The sequence below is a fragment of the Anomaloglossus baeobatrachus genome, chromosome 5 (assembly GCF_048569485.1).
Source record: "Anomaloglossus baeobatrachus isolate aAnoBae1 chromosome 5, aAnoBae1.hap1, whole genome shotgun sequence".
Taxonomy (NCBI): domain Eukaryota; kingdom Metazoa; phylum Chordata; class Amphibia; order Anura; family Aromobatidae; genus Anomaloglossus; species Anomaloglossus baeobatrachus.
This window is the reverse complement of record NC_134357.1, coordinates 268,425,482-268,441,354: the sequence shown is the minus strand read 5'-3', so window position 1 is coordinate 268,441,354 and position 15,873 is coordinate 268,425,482. Positions and strand designations below refer to the sequence as shown.

Here is a 15,873-nt window from a genome sequence, read left to right as displayed (position 1 = left end):
GGTTTAAGGACCAATTCAATCCGAGGAACATCGGAGAACTGAAACCATTCCACATTAACAACATGTGTACCCGAAAAAAACGAAAAAACCCCCGAGAAAACAGGGCGGGTGCTGGGTCTCCCAATTGGAGCTAGAAGAAAAGGAATTTACGGTAAGTAAACAAAATTCCCTTCTTCTTTGTCGCTCCATTGGGAGACCCAGACAATTGGGATGTCCAAAAGCAATCCCTGGGTGGGTAAAAGAATACCTCATGATAGAGCCGTCAAACGGCCCTCTCCTACAGGTGGCCAACCGCCGCCTGAATGACTTATCTACCTAGGCTGGCGTCTGCCGAAGCGTAGGTATGCATCTGATAATGCCTGGTAAAAGTAAGTAGACTCGACCAGGTGGGTGCCTGACACACCTGCTGAGCCGTAGCCTGGTGCCGTAATGCCCAGGACGCACCCACGGCTCTGGTAGAATGGGCCTTCAGCCCTGAAGGAACCGGAAGCCCAGTAGAACTGTAGGTTTCAAGAATTGGTTCCTCGATCCTCCGAGCCAGGGTGGATCTGGAAGCTTGCGACTCTTTACGCCGACCAGCGACAAGGACAAAGAGTGCATCCGTGTAGAACCTGAGTGCTCTCACCAGATCCAACGGCTGCAAATCTTTCTGAAGTTGGTGGACTGGATGAGGACACAAAGAAGGTGAGGTGATATCTTGATTGAGATGAGAGTGGGATACCACCTTATGGAGAAATCCCGGAATCGGGCGCAGAACTACCTTGTCCTGGTAAAGGACCAGGAAGTAAGATTTGTATGAGAGCGTTACTAGCTCGAAAACTTCTCCTAAGAGCCGTGACCGTACTAGAGAGGCCACTTCCGGTGAAAGGTGGGAAAGGGAAAATCTTTCCTAGGCTCGAAAGGCGGCTTCTTAAGAGCAATTAGAACCTTGTTCAGATCCCAGGGCTCTAACGGCCGCTGGTACGGAGTGCTGAGAAGACAAACTCCCTGCAGGAACGTGCGTACCTGCGGAAGTCGTGCTAGGCGTTTCTGAAAAAATACAGATAGCGCTGAGACTTGTCCCGAGAGGGAGCTGAGCGTCAACCCATTTTCCAACCTAGATTGCAGGAAGGAAGGAAACATAGACGATGGAACCGGCTTGGGAGAAACCCCTTGAGCCGAGTACCCAGATAAGAATATCTTCCACATCCTGTGGTCAATCTTGGCGGACGTTGGTATCCTAGTCTGTCCCATGGTGGCAACCACGTCCTGAGATAATCCTGAAGACGCAAGGCTCCAGGACTCAATGCCACACCGTCAGGTTGAGGGTCGCAGAATTCAACTGGAAAAATGGAAAAATGGCCCTTGAGACAGCAAGTCTGATCGGTCTGGTAGTGCCTCCGGTTGGCCCACCGTGAGGTACCACCGATTCGAGTACCACGTCATCCTCGGCCAATGGAGCGACGAGGATGGCGCGGCGGCAGTCGGGCCTGAACTTGCGCAGCACTCTGGGCAACAATGCCAGCGGCGTGACCCATAAGGTAGCTAGAACTGCGACCAATGCTGAACTAAGGCGTTCGCCGCCAGAGATCGAAGATTGTGAGACCGTGCCATGAAGCCGGGACGATGTTGTTGTGCCGTGACGCCATTAGGTCGACGTCCGGCATCTGTCAGCGGCGACAGATCTTGAGGAGACCATACGCCTGCGTCCATACCCTGGTGACTGAGGAAGTCTGCTTCCCAGTCTTCCCCTGGGATGTGAACTGAGGATACGGTGAATGCCGTGCCTTCCACCCACGTCAGAATCTGCCGGATTTCCTGGAAGGCTTGCCGGCTGCGTGTTCTTCCTTGGTGGTAAATGTATGCCACCGCTGTGGAGTTGTCCGATTGAATTCGGATTTGCTTGCTTTCCAGCCACTGCTGGAAGGCTAGTCGAGCAAGATACACTGCTCTGTTTTCCAGAACATTGATCTGAAGGTTGGATTATTTCTGAGTCCAAGTACCTTGAGCCCTGTGGTGGAGAAAAACTGCTCCCCACCCTGATAGACTCACGTCTGTCGTAACTACCACCCAGGATGGGAGTAGGAAGGACCTTGGGAAGTACATGAGGCGTCTCAATGTGTGCGACTGGTCCTTAAAGGAGAGATTGTAGCCTTGTCTGTAGTGAACGCTGTTGATTTAGCGTAAGCTTCACTATCGCTGAGAGAGTATGAAACTCCATGCCTAGATATGGTAGCGATTGGGTCAGGGTCGGATCTGACATTGAAAGTTGATGATCCACCCAAAACTCTGGAGAGTCTCCAGCGCAACATACGGGCAGTGTTCCCTAAGAGGGTGCCTTGACCAGGAAATCGTCCAAATACGGGATCACAGAGTGACCTTGAGAGTGCAGAACTGTCACTACTGCTGCCATGAACTTGGCGAAGACCCGTGGGGCTGTCGCCAGCAGGAAGGAAGAGTTACGAACAGAAGGTGTTCGTTTCCTATAACGAAGCGCAGAAACGCTGGTGCTCTGGATCAATCGGCACGTGGAGATAAGCATCCTGTCTATTGATGCTAGGAAACCTCCTTGGGACATTGAGGCGATGACGGAGCGGAGTATTCCATCCAGAACCGCCTGGTGCTCACGAGCTTGTTGAGCCGTTTTAGATCCAGAACGGGACGGAACGACCCGTCCTTTTTTGGCACCCGAAATAAATTGGGGCAAAAACCGTGACCTTGGTCCTGAAGAGAAACGTAGTCACCACTCCTTCTGCCTATAAAGTGCCCATCGTTTGCAGAAGCGCAACGGCTCGGCCGGGAGGTGGAGAAGTTCTGAAGAATCGAGTTGGAGGACGAACTAAACTCTATCCTGTACCCGTGAGACAGAATGTCTCTCCCCCAACGGCCATTGACCTATGGCAGTTAAATATCGCCAAGGCGGGAGAGCCTGCTACCGAGCGCGGATGCGAAGAGAGGAGGCTGCAAGTCCTGAGGAAGCCGCCTTGGAAGCGGGTTTTCAGACTGTCTGTTTTGGGCGTGACTGAGCCCGCCACGAATCTGAGCTCCTCTGATCTTTTTGAGTCCTTTTGGACGAGGGGACCCCTGCTCTGTTGGGGTTTGTTTGTCTGGGCTGAGGTAAGGATGAATCTTTACCCTTGGAGTGTTTAATGATTTCATCCAAACGCCCACCAAACAGTCGTTCCGCAGAAAAAAACAACTGGTTAAGTACTTTTTTGGAAGCAAAATCTGCCTTCCATTCACTTAACGACCAGGGTCTGCGTAAAAACACGGAGTGAGCGGACGCCTCTGTCGTACGGCTCGTAGAGTGTAGGACAGGCGTAATCGCGTAAGACGCAAATGCAAACATTTGAGAGGTTAAGGATGCCACCTGCGGTACAGATGTACGTGTGACTGTGTCCATCTGTGTAAGACAAGCTGAAATGGCTTGGAGTGCCTCTATGGCTGCGAATGCTGGAGCCAACGGCGCGCCTACAGCCTCATAGGTGGATTTCGACCAGAGATCCATCTGTCTGTCAGCGGCATCTGTAAGTGGAACCCCATCTTCCACTGCAATTATGGATCTAGCCACAAGCCTGGAGAGTGGAGGATGTCCCTTGGGACACTGGGTCCAGCCCTTGACCACGTCAGGGGCAGGGATAACGTGTATCTTAAGCCGCTTGGAGAAGCGCTTATCTGGATAAGCGTGGTGTTTTTGGACTATCTCTCTGAAGGCAGAGTGGTCCAGAAAAATACCTAATTTACGCTTGGGATACCTGAAATAGAATTTCTCCTGCCGTACAGCTGGCTCCTTCACAGGAGGAGCTGAGGGAGAAATGACCAACATTCTATTGATGGACGCTATAAGATAATACACTATGGCGTCCCTATCAGGTGTACCGAGATTGAGAGCGGTCTCAGGATAAGACTCCTGAGCAGCTATCTCCGCTTCAGCACCCAGAGAGTCCACCTGCGGGACCCTGACCAGTGCGATGAAACTGAGGGCCGCTCAGCGAGCCCGCTTAGGCTGTCTGGGACTGTCGTCCGTGTCAGAGCCGTGACTCTGGGATGCACGTGACCCCCCCGGAGCTGTAATTGTTCACACTGAGGGGGACCATGGATCAATGATTCAACAGTGCTCATGGTGTGAGAGACTTGTCTGGACTGCAAGGCTTCTAGTATCACAGCCATAGTCTCAGAAAATCTGTCAGTAAACACTGCAGACTTCATCCCCAGCCTCTGGATCATTAGCAGAGACTCCGGCTGAGTTGCATACAATGGGGGTGTATGTAACCTGCCGGCCATATAGCCGTACCTGCTGTACCGGCTGCATGGAAAACATGTGCTTCTGCACCTCTGTTTTCCACAGACAGTATGCTGTAATCTCCTCCGCACAATAAGGAGGATATATACAAAAGTACGACCAAAACAGTGCAATGCATAGCGTAGAAGCATATATCTCAATGCACTTCGGCACTAGTGGGGTTAGCACCACAAGTGCTGATTAACGCCTGCTCACAGCGATTGTGTGAACCTCAGAATCCCTGTCAGGGTGTTCCCACACTTGTCTGTTTTATCGCTATAGAAAGAACTGACAATAATGGCTGCCGGCGTCCTGTGTTAGAGAAGGAAGCCGAGGGCGTGCTTGAGAAAGTGCGGGAATCCGGTTTCACAGTGCACACAGTGAGAGGGGTGGAGTATGCAAAACATACTCCAGCTCTCCGGGCTGCCGTGATGTGCAGCGTCACGCCCCTACCCTGACTGGCAGGCCTGTGGGCGTTAACGAACGAACTAGGCCGCAAAAGCCGGGGACTCGATTTATAAGCGCGGCCGCCGTAAAAGCGCGGCCAGCGCGGAAGTCCCCGGCGCACCACAAGTCCCAGCCGCGTCGCAGTCCCAGCGGCCGGCGCGACCGTTCTACATAAGTCTGCCCACTCAGCTAAGCTGAAGTGAGACAATGGCACAAGCGCAGCAGCGCTGATGTCCCCGGCGCACTAACACACCCAGCAATGCTGCGGTGTGCGTGCGAAATGCACGGGGACACAGAGTACCTTGAGGAAGCAGGGCCATGTCCCTGATGTACTCCGCTCCATATCCAGCGTCTTCTCCAGGGGCTGCAGATGGAGCACGGTCTCAGTGCCTGGAGACCGTTAAAATCCCACTTCGCCCAGAGCCCTGTAACAGGGATGGGGAAGGAATCAGCATGTGGGCTCCAGCCTCCGTACCCGCAATGGGTACCTCAACCTTAACAAACACCTCCGACATAAAGTGGGGTGAGAAGGGAGCATGCTGGGGGCCCTAGTATGGGCCCTCTTTTCTTCCATCCGACATAGTCAGCAGCTGCTGCTGACTAAACAGTGGAGCTATGTGTGGATGTCTGACCTCCTTGCACAAAGCATGAAAACTGATGAGCCAGTGATCCCACTGGGGGTGTATAGCCAGAAGGGGAGGGGCCTTACACTTTTGAGTGTAATACTTTGTGTGGCCTCCGGAGGCAATAGCTATACACCCAATTGTCTGGGTCTCCCAATGGAGCGACAAAGAAAAATTGCAAGTGTGGTAAAATTGCAAAAGAGTGCAATACATGATTGTTTTTTTTTTGTTGTTTTTACCGTGTTAACTGTTTTGAAAAACTGACCTGGAGCTATGATTCTCCAGGTCAGAATGAGTTTGTAGATACCAAACGTGTATTGTTTTACTGTTATCTAAGTGGTGAAAACAAATTCAAAAGTTTGTAGGAAAAAAAAAAAAGAAGAATAGCGCTTTTGTCACCTTTCTCTGAAGCTCATAGCGTTCTCATTTTTCGGAATCTGGGGACCGGTGACGGCTTATATTTTGCATCGTTTTGAGCTGACATTTTTAATTATTTCACTTTTGCGTACATACAATCTTTTGATCGCCTGTTTTTGCATTTTAATGCAATGTTGCAGCCATCAATAAAGAAATAATTTCAGCGTTTGATTTTTGCCGTGTACCCATCAGATGAACTGATTATATACTTTGATAGATCTGGCATTCCTGACCTCAGTGATACCAAATATGTGTGTTTTATTATTATTATTATTATTATTATTTTATTTTCAATGAGGGAAAAGGGGGTGATTTGAACGTTTAAGTTTTCATATTTTTTTCAACTTTTAGTTTTACATTGTTTATTGATTTACTAGTCCCTTAGGAGACTTTATCATTACACAGTCTGATCGCTTCTCCTGATCAAAGCAATGCTTTAGTATCCCTCTGAGCAGCAGACATGCTGTGTTACTGTGAGTGTCTGCGCTCTGCCGGCATTCACAGGAAATAAGTCAGCGAGAGGGGTGATCATCTGACCCCACACTGCCATGCCAACCCAATGGCGGTGGGTATCAGCATGATCCCCCACGGAGAGCTTTAGTTTGCGCTATCACAGTTTGACAGCACACTCTAAGGGGGTTTATAGGCGAGGTTGGATCGGGGATACTGTCCTACGCTACAAAATGGCAATGTATCTGTAAAAAAAAACAAAACAATGCCACTAGGATGGTTAGTGTGACGTCCAGTTTTTTCTTGCAACCATAGACTTGAATAGGTGAGTGAAAAAATATGCAAATCTACACTGCCTCATTGAATAATATGGGTCTGAGTGCAATCCCATTTTTCCTCGCATTTCACTTGTCCAAGTTATATGCTAGTGAGAGCATACCCTAATAGGAATAGCCTCCTTTGAAGCCTAGCCACAGGCAGGCTTTCAAAGGAGCGCTACTATGACAAGCATGGAGGTCTTCAGCAGACCCCCTGCTATCATAACAACTCATTGGCGACCTGCGCTCATGTCACGAGCACACCAATGGGAGCTTAAAACTGTGCACCCACATCCCAGCGCGAGTTAAATCTCGCTATGAGAGCTTGACAGCAGGATTTAACAGGTTAACAATCACGGATGGGAGCTGTGAGTAGCGAGGTCCTAGCTGTATGGAGTGAGCTCACTTTATACACCCACATGTAGTAAAAGGGTTAAACCCTGGAGCTGCCGGCAAGTCACAAATCTACAGTAAACTTAGGCAGGATAAAAAACAAATGTATGGACCTCTCAATTTGTAGGTTCCTGCGGTCCTTAATGTCAAAAACAGCCCCTATTCGGAGGTGACAGGATGTAAACAATACAAACCCTTTTATTAATCCCTAATGTAAGAGACTTAGACAACGAGCATCTGTGTTAGGGACACAACCGTGTATCTCGGGCCGATCACAAACCACAATGCACGGATTGATCCATGGACGTCTGTATGAGCCCTTAGAAGGGGTGAATACCTACCGACAGGACATTTCTTACCCAGAGAGTGAAGGGTGCGGTAATTCTTCACCATCATCTCCATGTAAAGGTCTTTGTCTTCTTCTGTCAAACATTCCCACTCATCCTTGGAGAAGTAGATGGCGACATCGTCAAATTTAATCTGACCCTAAAAGAAAAGAAGACTTCTGCTCATTTTAGGTTCCACTACACACAAAAAGAAGTGGTTTTGATTTCCCGATTTACAGTAGCGACAAATATAGGGAAAGTGGATTGTGATTCCCCATTACAACATGGCAACCCAGGGTCAGTGGGTGAAAATAAGTGATCACCTCTGACTGCGGGGACCCATAATAATTGATAGATGGTGTTAATCCAATCATTCCCTACAGGGCTCAACTTTTTCCAGCGGCCCCATAAAGTATAAATGAAGTGGCGCTCAGGCATCTGATCTCAGCTCCATTTTGAAAGAAGGATAACACTTCTCCATAAGGGGGGGAAAACTCCCTGATATGCAGATCGATGCAGATCCTAGTGGATGGACCTCTGCCAATCAGCAAGTACAGATAGGTGATAAATTGTTTTAAACAGACAATCCCTTTAATAACTACTTTTGGACTGCCCATACACTATGAATGGCAGGACAGTCCACGCTCATCTCCGCACTAACATTGGAAAACGTCAATGCAGAGTAAGCAGCTTGCGCTAGATCCGGCAGCTGTGGGGGAGGAAAGCTAATGTCAGATACAACCAGAGAGAATATAGACATGGCTTACCTCCCTGGCCTCTGTGTACCCTGTATTGGTGTATATAGATTAGGAAGACAGCGCTTCCTCCTCCAGACCTAGTGGTCATGTGATTGCTGGAGAGTGCTAGGAGACTGGGGGTAATATACCAGCTCTAATCACTGCCAGTCTAAATGACCATTTTTAGGCCCATCCCTATAATAAAAAAAAAAAAAAAAAAAAAAAATATGTTCAATATAAAAATTGATTTCTTTGGAAAGAGGTGCACAATTTAAAATGTTTTCAGCGGTCATTTTTGGTCATAAAATATATAAAAAATAAAAAAAAAATAGGACACGCATTGCCTATGGTTATTTACATTTTCCATCAAGCAAAATAAAAAAGGAATGTAAAAATAAAAAATAAGACAAGAAAAATAAAAAATAAAAAACTGGAGTGTTAAAAGCACAAGTATAAAAACAAGCATAAAAAGCAAAGACGGCAGAAGCTTCTGACAGATCTGACAAGAATGGCCGCTCTGTCATTGTCCTAAGTGTACTGAACACGAAGGCCCCAATTTATCAAGCTCTTTTCGCCATTTGTGTAACAAAATTTGCGTGCAACTCACAGACGCACACACTTTTTGTGATTTTTGCCATTTCTATGCCAGGCCTGGGCAACTTTGTAATCTTCATTAAAATGGGGCAGAGCTTGGCACGAACAGGGCATGGCCAAATGTACCCGACAGCTTCAGCACAATCTGCGCCACACACGGGGTAATTACGACAGGAACGTACGCCAGCCCCTGACCATTTCTGTCTCCGGCTCATATCAACTAACGACCTGACAGTCAGTAAAAGGCGCACACCTCATTTCTGCTTCTGGTGATCACGGCTGCTTTTTGGACACCAAAGAGCCCTCAACCAGCAAAGAAAGATTACGGAAAGGGGCTGCTTGTGAAACATTAACCCTATGCCATAACTGTTTAGTTTTCCACCAATATAGCCGTATGAGGCTTGTTTTTTGCGGAACAAGTTGTACTTTTGAACGACTCAATTCACTCTGCCCCATATTGTACTGGAAAACAGGAAAAAAAATCCAAGTGCGGTGAAATTGGAAAAAAAAAATGCAATTGGATGATGTTTTTTGGGATATTTTATTCCGTGTTCACTATATGGTAAACCCGATGTTTTGTTGTGATGGATCAGGTCGGTGCGAGTTCATAGACACCAAACATGTGTATGTTTACTTTTATGTAAGTGGTGAGAAAAAAATTCAGGAGTTTGTCCAAAAAAAAAAAAAAAGAATGGCGTTTTTTTACCATTTTGCAAGACCCGCAGCATTCTTATTGTATGGGATCTGGGGCTCAGTGACGGCTTATTTTGCGTCTTGAGCTGACGTTTTTAATTATACCATTTGTGGGTAGATGTGATGTCTTGATCACCTGTTATTGCATTTTAATGCAATGTTGTAGTGACCAAAAAAAGTAATTTTGGCGTTTGGAATTTTTGTCTCGCCAACGCTGTGTACCAATCAGATTGTGTGCCCGTGGCGCACAATATCGTTAGTCCCTGTCACACATATTTACCTGTCTAGCGACGTCGCTAATACCGGAGAACCGCCTTCTTTCTAAGGGGGCGGTTCGTGCGGCGTCACAGCGGCGTCACTAAGCGGCCGCCCAATAGAAGTGGAGGGGCGGAGATGAGCGGCAGTAACATCCCGCCCACCTCCTTCCTTCCGCATTGCCGGCGGCCGCAGGTAAGCTGCAGGTCATCGTTCCCGAGGTGTCACACGTAGCGATGTGTGCTGCCTCGGGAACGTCTAACAACCTGCGTCCCCAACAATCAATGATTTTTTGAAAAGGAACGACGTGTCAACGATGGACGATTTGGTATTTTCCATCGTTAACGCTCACTCATTGGGGTCACACGCTACGACGTCGCTAACGATGCCGCATGTGCGTCACGGAATCCGTGCCCCCGGCGATATATCGTTAGGTATTTCGTTGCGTGTAACAGGGCCTTTAGTGACTGCTTATTTATGTGTCCTGAGCTGACAGTTTTAATTATACCATTTTTGGGTAGATGCGATGTTTTGATCGCCTGTTATTACATTTTATTACAATGTTGCAGTGACCAAAAAAAGAAATTTTGGCGTTTGTCTCGCCAATGCCGTGTACCAAATCAGACTAACTGAATTTATATTTGGATAAATTGGACATTTATGAACACGGCTTTACCAAATATCTGTTTTTTTTTTTGTCTTTTTATTGCTTTATTTTGAATGGGGTAAAAGGGAGGTGATTTGAACTTTGTGTCTTTTTTTTTTTTTTTTTAACCGATTTTACTATTCCCCCTAGGGCACTTTATACCTGCACTGTCTGATCGCTTCTCCTGATCTGACATACAAATAAAAATACAGATATGATGTACAGAAATGCTGTGTTCCTGAGAGCGCCGGCATTCACGGGAAGCAAGTCATCACAGCAACGGGAGTTATCATCTGACCCCACGCCGACATGAGAACACGTTGGCGCCCCATGATCGCATCACGAGGGCCGCCTATGGTGACAAAGAACAGCACAATCCCCATTGGAGAGCGTTAGATTGCGCTGTCAGAGTTTGACAGCGCGATCTAAGGGATTAACAGGTGTGGGTGGATCTTTGATCCACACATGTCTGCTGATCAGATCAGTAGACTTGTGCAGGGATTACCAGGGACTTGCCTCCCACGGCAGTAATTGGGGGGGGGGGCGAACTGGGACGTATATAGGCCGTGAGAACCTACACAACCTATCCTGCTTGGCTGTGAAAACCTACACAACCCCCCCGCTGTGCCGTGAAAACTTACACAACCCCCACCCCCCCCCCCCCGCTGTGCCGTGAAAACCTACACAGCCCCCCCGCTATGCCGTGAGCACCTACACAACCTCCCCCCCGCTGTGCCGTGAGAACCTACACAGCCCCCCCGCTATGCCGTGAGCACCTACACAACCTCCCCCCCGCTGTGCCGTGAGAACCTACACAACCCCCCCCCACTGTGCCGTGACAACCTACACAACCCCCCCCCCCACTGTGCCGTGACAACCTACACAACCCCTCCCATTGTGCCGTGAGAATCTACACAAACCCCCCTGCTGTGCCGTGAGAATCTACACAACCCCCCCGCTGTGCCGTGAGGATCTACACAAACCCCCCAGCTGTGCTATGAGGATCTACACAAATTCCCCCGCTGTGACAAGAGGATCTACACAACCCCCCCACCCCCCGCTGTGACGAGAGGATCTACACAAACCCCCCCGCTGTGCCGTGAGGATCTACACAACCCCACACTGTGCCGTGAGGATCTATACAACCTCCCGCCACAATAAGGTAACCATTGAATTATTTTACCTCTATGTCCGATTTCAGATGTCAATACAATAAAATTCATTTTTCATCAAGAAGATCATATTAAACACTTACAGGTTTATACATCTTTCTGTAGCTCTGTATTCTCTGAAGGTCCTGGAGAAATAACTCATCAGCTTTCCAAGCTTCATAAGCAGGTAACGTATTTCCCATTGGCCCCATATCTTGTACAAACATGGCACTCCTTTTAGCTGGATCACTGTCTTGAATAGTCGCTTGGCTGCTCATCTGCTCCGCTTGGGTGGAACTTTCCTTGAACATGCGGAAGGTTACGAGATCTAAATTGCCTCCTTCGGGACACTGGACACCTTGGCTCTTCTGTTGCAAGGAAATGTCTGCCTGAGTTCCAATATTCTTGTTGATTTGTACAGTATTGGTGGAGGTATGTTTCACTTTTGGAATACTGTAGGCACTACATGACACATCTGCATATTTAATTACTTCAAGCTTAAATTTTCCTGCCTTTTTTCTAGCGTCCTGACTAGCCCAGAGATTAACTGCAGTGGTTTGTGTAGTTAATTCATAGGATACGGGAGGGACTCCATGACTTAGGACATCACTTAAGACTGATGGCTGTGTTTGGTGATCAGTAGACTGGAATGTGTTTGGCTGTAGTCCAATGGACTGACCTGAAGAACCCGTCTGGACTGTGGATGGCTGGAGCACACTTGGCTGTGTCTGTAGTCCACCGAGCTGGTAAAGTTGTGGATTAAATCCAATGGGCTGGACAGCATTGCCAACTTGGACTGCAGATGGCTGAACTGTGCCTAGCTGAAATAACTGAGGTTGCAGGACCCCGGCTTGGCTTGTGGCAGGCTTAGCGCCAACTGGAATAATAGGCATGTGGAGACCATTGGTTTGAAGTATGGATAGATTATTTCCAAGCGGTACTACATTAAGCCCTGCTCCACGTAATGCAGTGACCGGTTGCCCTGCAGCCAGGATCAGGTAAGATGGAAGACCAGCAAGCTGTAAGATAGACGGCTGCTGCCCAGCACCCGGCACCACAGGCAGCTCATTATTGGGCGCCTGTGCCCCTTTCACCAAGTCTGCATTGCTCTGCGATCCAGAAGACTGATTTTCACCCGGTTTTTCCATGGCGCATAAAAGATTATTTTCTGAAAAAAAAGAAGACATGTTCAGGGTCAGACAGTTAGGGTACTTTCACACTTGCGTTCAGCGCAGTCCGTCACTATGGAGAATAGCGCAGTCCGTTAACGCACTGTGCTATTCTCCATAGACTTGTATGGACGACACACTGTAACGCAAGTGTCAGCGTTGCATCCGCTGGACAACGCAGCGTCGTTATTTTGACGCTGCGTTGGGCGGAAGGAATGCAGCATGTAGCTTTTTTTGAGCGGTGGAATCCTTTATTTTTCACTGCGCATGCTCATTTTTTTAATTTTTTTTTTAAAATCACAAACTTTATTTTGTTTCTCGGTGGCCGAACGTTCAGCTGAGCGCCCGGCCGCCGGCATGTGAGAGCGCTCAGCTGAGCGCCCGGCATGTGAGAGCGCTCAGCTGAGCGCCCGGCCGCCGGCATGTGAGAGCTATCAGCTGAGCGCCCGGCCGCCGGCATGTGAGAGCTATCAGCTGAGCGCCCGGCCGCCGGCATGTGAGAGCTATCAGCTGAGCGCCCGGCCGCCGGCATGTGAGAGCTATCAGCTGAGCGCCCGGCCGCCGGCATGTGAGAGCTATCAGCTGAGCGCCCGGCCGCCGGCATGTGAGAGCTATCAGCTGAGCGCCCGGCCGCCGGCATGTGAGAGCTATCAGCTGAGCGCCCGGCCCCCGGCATGTGAGAGCTATCAGCTGAGCGCCCGGCCGCCGGCATGTGAGAGCTATCAGCTGAGCGCCCGGCCCCCGGCATGTGAGAGCTATCAGCTGAGCGTCCGGCCGCCGGCATGTGAGAGCTATCAGCTGAGCGCCCGGCCGCCGGCATGTGAGAGCTATCAGCTGATCGCCCGGCCGCCGGCATGTGAGAGCTATCAGCTGAGCGCCCGGCCGCCGGCATGTGAGAGCTATCAGCTGAGCGCCCGGCCGCCGGCATGTGAGAGCGATCAGCTGATCGTTCACAATAGTCTGCTGCCGGTAAAACTGTAAAGAAGGAAAAAAAAAAAAAAGCTTTCCGTTGTTTTGTATGATCCGTTGCGCTATTATATGCAACGCATCCATTGCATCCGTCACACAACGCAATGCAACGGATGCCGTTCAATGCAAGTGTGAAACTAGCCATAAGCATTAAATCCTGCTGCAGTGTTACAGACGCAATCCAGGACATGCCAAGACTGTGGTTTAAAAAAAAAAGAGAGCGTTTATGGGCACTGCACATTGATTGGTCGCGGGGCTCGCGTGTCATAACAATGTCACATGGTCCCCTGGAACGTGACTTCAGATACCGCTGGAACCACGACCGAACCAGACGTGAGTATTGGTTATTTATTTTTAAGGGGGAGAACAAGGGGAATGAGAAGGGGTTGTCCAAGTAGTGGACAACCCCTTTAATGGCTCTGTGTTGAGTTACTTAGAAGGCACCAAATTTACCCTGTTATACAAGCTGTACCCTGAGTACTCTATATTGTATCAAAGTGTCAGATCGTCAGTGGTGTCCTATAAAAAATAGAAAATATTTACAGAAATGTGAGGGGTGTGCTAAATTTGGCGTTTTGGGAGGAGATAATAACAGATGATCCACAAGCTCACGTTCTTACAGGGGACACGAGCCCAGTTCTGGGCGATCTCCTTCAGGCACAAGACGCCTGGGAATCCTCCCCTGAATGGATTCACAAATTGAAAACTGACAAACCCTTCTCGGCTGAATCTTAGCAGTGCTCACTTCTTACTTGTTTCCATAGTAACAGGCTGTATTTTTGATGCTCAGGGCCCAGCATTCAGCACTGCAGAGAGGGATGCTGGGGCAGGAGGTCTGGTACATGGGGGGGGGGGGGGGGGTATCTGATCGGTCCCTAGATGTAGAGAACTCTTCTGCACAGTCCACATAACATTATACAGTGCAGTGCCCATTATGTATACTGTTGTGCCCATCACTTCTTCACAGCTCAGTGACTGCCCCTCCTACCACTTACAGTCAGGCTGGCATAGGCAGTGCCGTTGTGTGCCAATCCCCCTGCTACATGCGCGTCCTCCTGTACACGGCCGTGGTGTGCCTGCAGGCTCCAGCATGGGGCCCCAGAGTGTATGCGCGCCTCACCTCTCCGCGGTCCCGACAACTGCGACACCCTCCTAGCCGCAGCACACAACCTAGTGAGCTGCAAGGACCTGTCGTGACGTCACCACCACATGATCAGCCACATCCATAGGAGGGAGGAGTCAGCAAGATCTGACTCTGCCATGTGATCAGTCTCAGGTGTGGGAGGAGCCAAGTAGGACCTGACTGCCATGTGATCAGTCACGGGTGTGGGAGGAACCAACTAGGACCTGACTGCCATGTGATCAGTCACGGGTGTGGGAGGAGCCAAGTAGGACCTGACTGCCATGTGATCAGTCAGAGGTGTGGGAGGAGCCAAGTAGGACCTGACTGCCATGTGATCAGTCACGGGTGTGGGAGGAGCCAAGTAGGACCTGACTGCCATGTGATCAGTCACGGGTGTGGGAGGAACCAACTAGGACCTGACTGCCATGTGATCAGTCACGGGTGTGGGAGGAGCCAAGTAGGACCTGACTGCCATGTGATCAGTCAGAGGTGTGGGAGGAGCCAAGTAGGACCTGACTGCCATGTGATCAGTCACGGGTGTGGGAGGAGCCAACTAGGACCTGACTGCCATGTGATCAGTCACGGGTGTGGGAGGAGCCAAGTAGGACCTGACTGCCATGTGATCAGTCAGAGGTGTGGGAGGAGCCAAGTAGGACCTGACTGCCATGTGATCAGTCACGGGTGTGGGAGGAGCCAACTAGGACCTGACTGCCATGTGATCAGTCACGGGTGTGGGAGGAGCCAAGTAGGACCTGACTGCCATGTGATCAGTCAGAGGTGTGGGAGGAGCCAAGTAGGACCTGACTGCCATGTGATCAGTCAGAGGTGTGGGAGGAGCCAAGTAGGACCTGACTGCCATGTGATCAGTCACGGGTGTGGGAGGAGCCAAGTAGGACCTGACTACCATGTGACCAGTCACGGGTGTGAGAGGAGCCAAGTAGGACCTGACTACCATGTGACCAGTCACGGGTGTGGGAGGAGCCAAGTAGGACCTGACTACCATGTGATCAGTCACGGGTGTGGGAGGAGCCAAGTAGGACCTGACTCTCATGTGATTAGTCTCGGGTGTGGGAGGAGCCAAGTTGGACCTGACTGCCATGTGATCAGTCAGAGGTGTGGGAGGAGCCAAGTAGGACCTGACTGCCATGTGATCAGTCACGGGTGTGAGAGGAGCCAAGTAGGACCTGACTGCCATGTGACCAGTCACGGGTGTGAGAGGAGCCAAGTAGGACCTGACTGCCATGTGATCAATCACGAGTGTGGGAGGAGCCAAGTAGGACCTGACTGTCATGTGATCAGTCA

General features: G+C 49.6%; 1 protein-coding gene across 1 annotated transcript in view; it reads right to left on the bottom strand.

Moving 5' to 3' along the window:
* Positions 1 to 14,643, bottom strand: part of LOC142311236 (uncharacterized) — a 23,827-nt gene extending 9,184 nt beyond the window's left edge. Inside the window, exons 1-3 of the mRNA XM_075349456.1 lie at positions 14,569 to 14,643; positions 11,415 to 12,478; positions 7,268 to 7,394 (exon numbers count right to left, since the gene is read on the bottom strand). Of these exons, the coding sequence (XP_075205571.1) occupies positions 7,268 to 7,394; positions 11,415 to 12,458 (1,171 nt within the window). The 5' untranslated portion in view covers positions 12,459 to 12,478; positions 14,569 to 14,643. The remainder of the gene's footprint in view (positions 1 to 7,267; positions 7,395 to 11,414; positions 12,479 to 14,568) is intronic.
* Between the last annotated feature and the right edge of the window lie 1,230 nt (positions 14,644 to 15,873).